Source organism: Heterocephalus glaber, unplaced genomic scaffold, assembly GCF_053883595.1.
Source record: "Heterocephalus glaber isolate CG9 unplaced genomic scaffold, H.glaber_assembly_v1.0 deba00000071, whole genome shotgun sequence".
In the NCBI taxonomy this organism is placed as follows: Eukaryota; Metazoa; Chordata; class Mammalia; order Rodentia; family Bathyergidae; genus Heterocephalus; species Heterocephalus glaber.
This window is the reverse complement of record NW_028258137.1, coordinates 19,473,865-19,482,792: the sequence shown is the minus strand read 5'-3', so window position 1 is coordinate 19,482,792 and position 8,928 is coordinate 19,473,865. Positions and strand designations below refer to the sequence as shown.

Sequence of the window (8,928 nt, the reverse complement as noted above, 5' to 3'; positions counted from 1 at the left end):
TAACAGGGCGGACCCTCTCACTCCTTACCTTCCCAGCACACCAGGCCGTCTTTTGCGTTGGACAATCTATTAAGGGGCAACCTTGCCACTTGCCACACTGTTGCCCCAGGTCGCCACCTCACAGGCAGCTTCAGTTGAGGCCAACAACATTTTTTCTCTGGCTAGACCCAAAGACCAGGGTTCCTGGCTCTCACAGGGTCAAGGCCTATCCGTGCTAAAGCCTCTTGCCTCCTCTAATAAAATTCACCCCATGGGAGAGTTGGGAGATGGAAGTGATTTACTGTTAGGAGACAATGCTGGCTGTGGGAAGGATCAGCTGGTAAGAGTTTGACCCATTAGGGGCCCAAAAACCCACATCTCTGCGAAGCACCCCCTTGACAAATTTAGCAGTTTCCTTTTTTTTTATTTTTAGCTTAAATTCTTTTATTGGTACATTTTAGGTATACATTTACATTTATCATTGGGTGCTTGTACCTGTACATTATGTATCTTTGTTATTTTTTCCCCATTCCCTGTGCTCCCTTCAGCCCCCTCCACCCATCCCTATTTACAAAGACTGTTTCCATTTTTTCCTTTTCTCATAATTTTTCCTTTCTCCTTCCCCTCCCACTTCCCCTACCCCTTTGGATACTTTCTTCCTATTTCAAATTATCAATTATTCGTTTTAATCATTTTAACTCTTATTTACACTTTCAGTTTCTCACACTAGAGAAACTATTTGGTATTTACACGTGTGTCCTATTTATTTCACTTAAGAGGATGGCCTCAATATGGATCCATTTAGCTATAAATGTCTCTAGTTTCTCCTTCTTTATGGCTGAGTAGTATTCCATTTTATTAAAAAATCACATCTTCTTTATCCAGTTTCCAGTTGATGGGCACTCGGGCTGTTTCCAAGCTTTAGCTATTACAAACTGTAGCAGTTTCTTACTTAGGAGACACTGGCCTTTAAAAGAGATTGACCTGCTGCCCCTTTAGGGTCCTTAAGGCTCTGAGTCATTCCTTAGCCATATATAAGTCAGAAACTGAGCCCTGCCTCCCCCTTCTGGATTTCCAGTTTGCATCTATGTCCATCTAATGAGTAATAATCCAATGTCATTAATCTTCAAATGAAGATTAACATAATATAGATGGAACAACCCTACAAAATTTCAAGAAGTTGGTGCCAAAACCTAAGTTTGTTAAGATGCCTCTGCACACAAGTCGCTGGTTTTGTTTTCTGATAAAACTACATATTCTGTAATGTTTCCTACTACATTGTATTCATTTTTAACAAATAATGATGGTCCTAAAGTGTCCATAGCTAAAATCCCCATGTAGCTAAAATTCATTATTTAAGATGGTAGTGAAAGAATATTTTAGGCTATTTAGTGAAATAAAGATAACCTATGATAAGTAACTGAAATAACAAGCCAGTAACAATGAACTCAATGAGAAATGGATAACTTATTCTCTGGGAAAATGAGTGCTTCCTTTCCCCTCCCTTCCAAATAACACTACATTATTACAAATGAGAAAAATGTTTATTGAGGAAACAATTTAACAGCTGTCCTTCAGCATAATTTTACAGATTAGACTGTACAGTAATTTTACTGAAAACAATTACAATTTCAGTCATTAACACAGTATACTGGGTGCTTAATCTACAACTGGTAAGTTGCAGAAGTTTGTGACATGCCACTATAAATGTAGGTATTATTAAAAATTACAAATTGTTTGGTGACTATTTTAATAACCTCTTGAGCAGCAGCTCCTGCAAAGAAAAAGAAAAGCAAATTGTTGAAAGAAGAAAATGTCAATAGTTAAAATTACTCAATTCTGTAAAGAAACCTTTCCATAAGCAATGTTCAAAAGCAACCCAAAACAGACATAGGTTACTGTCATATCAAAATAGAAAACTACCATTCCTTATAATTGTGGCATTAAAGGAAATGAGTTTTGAGTTAGTAACACAATTGGTTATTACACCACAAATTAAAAGAATGGAGTATTTTTATTGTAGTGTAAAAACACTGGCAAGATACAGTAAGTGAACAAAATAAAGTTTAAACAGTAGTAGTTTGGTTGATGGAACTTTTTAAAAGGATATATAGAGGCATAAAAGATTCAACAAAAAACCACCCTTATGTTGAATTTGAATTTTACCTTGTGCCTATTTTACTTTTACAATAATAAAGATAGTTATATTTATTTATATATTTGTAACTTCAAAAGGACCTATATTAAATACTGCCAACCTGCTATAATTATTCTAAACAAAAGACAAAAGAAAACACCACAAATAAAGTTCTGCATCTTTTATAACCTGAAGATGCTTCTTTCCGAAAGCATTCAATGACAACATAAAACTTCAGACTCATGATACAGCAGGCAACAAAATACAAAAGAATCTGCTACTTGCTTTTATGGACCTTACTTTCTAGCAGTGAGAGAGAAATAATTTACAAATAATAAAATGATCACCAGATGTGGTGGCACATGCCTGTAATCCCAACACTCAGGAGGCTGAGGAAGGAGGATCGGCATGACTTTGAGGCCAGCCTGGGCTACACAGTGATTTCAGGGCCAGCCTGAACTACCAAGGGAGACCCTGCCTCAAAAAACCAAAAAAGAAGGGCTGGGGACTTAGCTCAGTGGCACCGTGCCTGTCTCGCAAGCTCAAGATCCTGAGTTGAATCCCTGGTACTGCAAAACAACAACAACAACAGTAACAAAACCAAAAAACCAAACCAAACAAAAAAACAATCCTCAGTGCTAAGGAGAATAGGTAAGAAGACGTGAGTCCAAGGAGAGGGCTCAGTTTTAGAATCTGGATGGCCTCACAGAGGGGTAACATTGCCTATCCTGAAGAATGTGAGGGAATATAACAACACTGTTCAAAATAAGTATAAAACACAGAAATAAAAACTTCAATTTATACTTTTTTCTGCTATAGGAAGTAATCTACTCTCTCTGGTTGTGTCTCTTCTTTGATAAATTTGCCCTTTTCTATGAACTGGCAGGTTTTCTATTAGGCATGAGACTGGTTTTATTTAAAATAAATTTTCCAGATTCAGGCTTTAGTTTGTGTTTTCTTAGAATACAGTTTCCTTAGCTCTGTATCATTCATTTGCATTTGGAACACTAAGTATTAATCAGACCTGGGTCTACTTTCAAGCCATTAATCATCTAGAAGGAAAATATCACAAGCAAATGGCTCAGTCTATAAAAGGTCACTGGCTGGAGAATAAGTTTTTGTTTGTTTTTGAGGGCATTATGGACTGAATGTGTCATCATTCTTTACCCCTCAAATTCATCTGTTGAAAGCCTAACCCCTCAATGTGACTGGTATCAGGAGCTGGGGCCACAGGGAGATTAGGTCATAAGGATAAAGACCTACTGAATGGGTTAATGCCTTTATAAAGGAGATCCTGGAGAATTCTCTTGCAATTTTTTCCATCATGTGAGGACACAGCAAGAAGGCATCTATGAATAAGGAAGTGGATTCTCACCAGACTCTGATCCTGCTGATACCCTTATCTCAGATGTCCAGAACAGTGAAAAATAAATTTCTGCTGTTTATAAGACACCCAGTCCATGTTATTCTGTTATAGTAGCCTGAACTAAGACGAGGAGGAGCAGAGTGAGGGAGGGAAAGAAATAACGTTTTTATGAAAGAGATAGCACCTTTTAATTAGGCCCTGAAGAATAGAAAGGTTTTGGACATGCAAAAATAGATTTCTGAGGCAAAGAAGCCCAGCAAAGTAAAGCTATAGGAGTAGGAAAGGGTATGTGGAACCAGAACACAGGGTCTCTGATATCAAGCTAAAGTCCCAAGACGTGCTTCTGAGGTTTGCTGGAGAGAGAAGAGAAGAAGTGTTAAGTATGACAGCATGTGTGTATGTGCATGCATGCGTGCGTGCAAGCACTGGTGGTACAGACAGTTAAGTGAGAAACATGATCAAGACTATTCTTCAGAAGGACTAATGACTCTCCAAGCACTTAAGATGGATGAAGGGGGAGAGACAGAAGTAGGAAGACCAGTATTTGGGTGGGGGGGTGGCGGCAGGTTGCTACCAAATCATCTAAACTTAATGTGACATCCTGACACACTGACTGCCCTAAATAAATAGCTATGGAAACAAAACTTGGTATTGAAATATGTAGTAACAGTATTATGTAACTAACAGATAAGCCTTATCTATGGAACTCACCCCCCAAGAATGCAGCAATGGTGTGTGGCTCAGCAGCTCCATATCGGCAACTATAAGAAAGAACATAGATGAACTTAGATTAGCTTTACAACACGCAGTTTATCTCTTATATACCCTGAAGAATACTCACAATTCATGGACGTAATCATCTTTCACCATTACAGATAATCCATATTCCTGAAGGAAGCCAGTGAGACAGGACTTCAATTTTCCTATATCTTCTTCTACTTGATAGTTAGATACCCCTAAAACAATACATACAAATTAATTTTTTAAAAATAAATTATTCAAAATTACTTCACTTGATCTTAGCCAAAAGGCCGAGAAGTGATTCAAAATTAATCAGGGCCGGGGATTTAGCTCAGTGGTTCTGCTGCCTGCAGATGTTCTACTCAAAATAGTAAGGTATAAACTGAAGAACAAAAATAATAGAAAGTGTTATTTGCAAATATTGGAAACTTAACTGATTTAATCTTCATTTTTCATGAAGTAGATAGTACTATCATCACTTACGAATCAGAAAACTGAGGCACAGATTTAGTTACTATCATCCTCATTTTACAGATGTAAAAATTGAGGCACAAATAGATTACTCAGCTCATAAATAGCAAACCTAGAATATGAGTCCAGGCAGTTTTTTTTTTTTTTTTTTTTTGGTACCGGGGATCGAACTCAGGTCCTTGCGCTTTCGAAGCAGGCGGGAGAGCCACTGAGCTAAATCCCCAGCCCCAGGCAGTTCTTAATTTACCAGTCCAATTATTTAAAATACAGATGACTAAAATGGAATATTTTTTCATTATTTTTATAAGATAACAGAAAATATCAAAGACAATTTTATCAAATTTATTTCATACAAGAATCAACTGGTTGAAATGACACCTGCCAGAGTGAAGCTCTGGATAGTCGGTATGTAAACAAATGCAATACTTGAGTGACGCTAGGGGTAAAGTGAAAGTGGTTAATGGCAATGTCTGCAAAGGTAAGCTATTATTACTGCTAGAGGAGAAATATAATTATGATAATTGTTAGATATTATTTTAGAAATCAGTATCTTTTAACTTCCTAGTTTAAAAAACTATTATCACTACTCTTCTTTTTTTTTGGTACTGGAGATGGAAGTTGGGACCTTGCACTTGCAAGGCAGGCGGCGGAACCACTGAGCTAAATCCCCGGCCCTCTTCGTCATAATAGTACTATCTACACTTTACTGAGTACTTACAAAGGTGCTGGCAGTGTTTTAAGCGGCTGTCATACGCCACATATTTAACCATTACAATACAAAGAGTTGATAATATTACCTACCATCACATAAATCAGAGAACTGGGACTTGGGAGAGCAATAGTGGCTTATTCAAGGTCAGACAGAGCTTGGATTGGAACCCAGTTAACAGTAAAGCCTGTGCTCTACATGGTAGCTACTGTCCCATGATGGCTCCCGAAACGTCCTTCAGGCTGACATGCAATTTGTTCCCACTCTTAATGTAAGCTGACTCTGTAAAACCTATGGAACACAATGTTAAGTGCTGTTGTGTGCCTTCAAAGGGAAGGTCATAAAAAACTTTGTCCCTTCTACTTGAATCTCTTGGAATTTTAACTCTGGAGAAGCCAGCCAACATGTAAACAAGTCTACCCTAGGACTGCCAGGCTAAAAGGAAGCTCAAATTTGCTACATGGAGAGAAGCCTGACCAGCCCTTGGTTGTTCCTGTCATCTTTACTCCGGCAGACATTTGAGTGAAAATATCTTGTCAGATGTCTAACTAATCAAGCCCTCAGAATGACTTCAGCCCAGGCATCATACAACTATACAAACCCTCAAAGAAACTGCCAGAGGCAGACAGGCAGCCACCTGATTCCACATTACCAAGGCGCAGAGGACACCAGACCACCAGACCAAGGTACTGAGTCCCACTGTTCCCAGCCCAGAGGTAGGGGCCTCTGGCCGTCATCCCACTGCTCCTGGTCCAGAGGGAGGGGCTTCCCGGTCACCATCCCTCCCCCTGCTCCCAGCCCAGAGGAAAGGGCTTTTGGGCCACCTTCTGTCCCGCTGCTCCTGGCCCAGAGGAAGGGGTTTCCCGGCCACCATCCCTCCGGCTGCTCCCAGCCCACAGGAAAGGGTTTTTGGGTCACCATCCCTACCGCTGCTCCTGGCCCCTGTCCCACCTCACCCAGCTCAGAGGAGGTAATCCGTGCAGGCGCTAACAGCCCCCCGCCCCAGTCAAAATGAGAAAACACATAAATAAGTCTCAAAACCAGACTTCCAGATCACCTACAGCAACCCCAAAGGGAAATGAGATGGAACCCTCTGATACTCAACCACCTGGACCCACTGAACTGGCAACAAAAGGGGATCTGGAAAAAAGGAAATCAGAAATAATTTCTCAGATAACAGGAGAAATTGTGCCCTTAGTGCAAGACATGATTAATAAATCTAGAGAGGAGCTCAGGAACATGATGGAATCCCAACATAAGAAACAAATGGAATCCATAAAACAGATGCAAATAGATTTCCAGGACATGAAAAACTCCATTGAAAGTCTACACAGCAGAATGAGCCAGTGTGAGGACAGAATTTCAGATATAGAAGATAAGATTGCAATTAGTGACCAGGAAAAGAAAAAGTGCTTCAAAATTATAAGGGAACATGAGAAATCAATCCAGCAGCTGCTAGGTGATGCAAAAAAGAATAACATAAGACTGATTGGGCTCAATGAAGAAACAGGAGAGGGTGCAGATGACATAAAAAATCTCTTCACAGAAATAATGGCAGAAAACTTCCCAAGCAGGGGAAAAGAGCTTGACATACAGATAAGTGAGGCATATAGGACTCCAAATAGCCTTGATCAAAAAAATCTACACATAGGCATATAATTGTTAAGATTCCAGAAACTCAACAGAAGAACAAAGTTCTCCAAGCAGTCAGAGAAAAGAAACAAATCACATACAAAGGAAAGCCCATCAGAATGACAGCAGACTTCTCTCAACACAAACAATCAAGGCAAGAAGAGCTTGGAGTGACATATTCCAAGCCCTAAAAGAAAACAGCCTCCAAGCCAGATTGATGTACCCTGCAAAACTATCTTTCAAAATGGATGGAGAAATAAGATACTTTCATGACAAAGAGCACCTTAGGAACTTCGTGAATACCAAACCAGCACTCCAAACAATTTTACACAATAGCCTAGGAACAGACGTTGAGGATCACAACCCCAGGAAGCAAAGCAGAATGAACCCATCTGGCATGACAAGAAATTAAATGGAAAGGGGGAGAACCCAACAAAAAGAAAACGTCATGGCAATGACAAGTCAATACGTTTCAGTTATAACCATCAACGTTAATGGTCTCAATTCACCAACCAAAAGAAAGAGACTGGCAGAATGGGTCAAGAAGCAAAATCCAACAACATGCTGCATACAAGAAACACACTTAATTCAAAAGGAAACTCATAGACTGAAAGTTAAAGGGTGGAAAACAATACTCCATGTGACAGGAACCCGAGAAAAAGCAGGAGTAGCTATCCTCTTTGCAGATCAAGTAGAGTTCAAACCAACACTGATTAAGAGAGATGAAGAAGGACACTGCATCCTTGTAAAGGGAAGAATCCAAGAGGAAGAGATGACAATCATAAATATCTATGCACCAAACACTAGTGCACCCAACTATATAAAACAAATACTAACGGACATGAAAAGCCATATATGCACTAATACAATTGTAGTGGGGGACCTCAACACCACACTGTCACGAATAGATAGATCAACTAGACTAAAAATAAGTACTGAAATACTAGAACTCAATCGAACTCTTGAACAAATGAACTTAACAGATGTTTACAGAGTCTTCCACCCCACAAAATCAGAATACACATTCTTCTCAGCTGCACATGGATCATTCTCCAAAATAGACCACATACTCACACATAGAACATGTTTAAGTAAGTGCAAAGGAATTGAAGTTATCCCCTGTATATTATCAGACCATAGTGCGATGAAATTGGAGATCCATAGCAAAAGAAACTCAAAAAATTTCATAAACAGGTGGAAATGGAACAACACACTTCTGAATAACCAATGGGTCACAGAGGAAATTAAAGAAGAAATCAGACAGTTCCTTCAATTAAATGACAATGACAATACAACATATCGGAATCTATGGGACACAATGAAAGCAGTCTTACGAGGGAAATTCATAGCAGTGAATACGCATATTAGGAAAACAGAACAAGCCCAATTAAACAACCTGATGCTGAACCTCAAGCTTCTAGAAAAAGAAGAGCAGGACAACCCCAAAGCTCATACAAGGGAAGAAATTATAAAGATCAGGGGAGAAATCAATGCAATGGAGACTAAGAGAACGATACAAAAAAATCAATGAAGCCAAGAGTTGGTTCTTTGAAAGAATCAACAAAATTGATAAACCTTTAGTCAACCTTGTCAGAAAAAGGAAAGAAAAGGCCCAAATCCATGCAATTAGGAATGAAAAGGGTGAAACTACAACAGACCCAGCAGAAATCCAGATGATCATCAATACCTACTTCCAGAACCTATATGCCAATAAGATGGACAACACAGAAGAAATGGACAGATTCCTAGATACATACGAATTACCAAAGTTGAATGAAGAAGACCTAAAAATTCTGAACAACCCAATATCAACCAATGAAATTGAAAACGTAATTAAAAACTTATCACCTAAGAAAAGCCCGGGCCCTGATGGCTTCACCGCTGAATTCTACA

At 39.1% G+C, this 8,928-nt stretch overlaps 1 protein-coding gene and 1 pseudogene across 5 annotated transcripts in view; both read right to left on the bottom strand.

Annotated features, from left to right (window-relative positions):
* Positions 1 to 1,501: 1,501 nt before the first annotated feature.
* The window catches only part of Nae1 (NEDD8 activating enzyme E1 subunit 1), a 39,990-nt gene continuing 32,563 nt past the window's right edge, over positions 1,502 to 8,928 (bottom strand). For all 5 annotated transcript variants that reach the window (XM_004843095.3, XM_021256935.2, XM_087181953.1 and 2 more), the window contains 3 exons: positions 4,324 to 4,438; positions 4,194 to 4,243; positions 1,502 to 1,753 (listed from right to left, as the gene is read on the bottom strand). In XM_004843095.3, coding sequence (XP_004843152.1) covers positions 1,644 to 1,753; positions 4,194 to 4,243; positions 4,324 to 4,438 — 275 coding nt within the window. In that variant the 3' untranslated portion in view covers positions 1,502 to 1,643. The remainder of the gene's footprint in view (positions 1,754 to 4,193; positions 4,244 to 4,323; positions 4,439 to 8,928) is intronic.
* On the bottom strand, positions 4,457 to 4,525 carry LOC147830652 (U2 spliceosomal RNA; annotated as a pseudogene).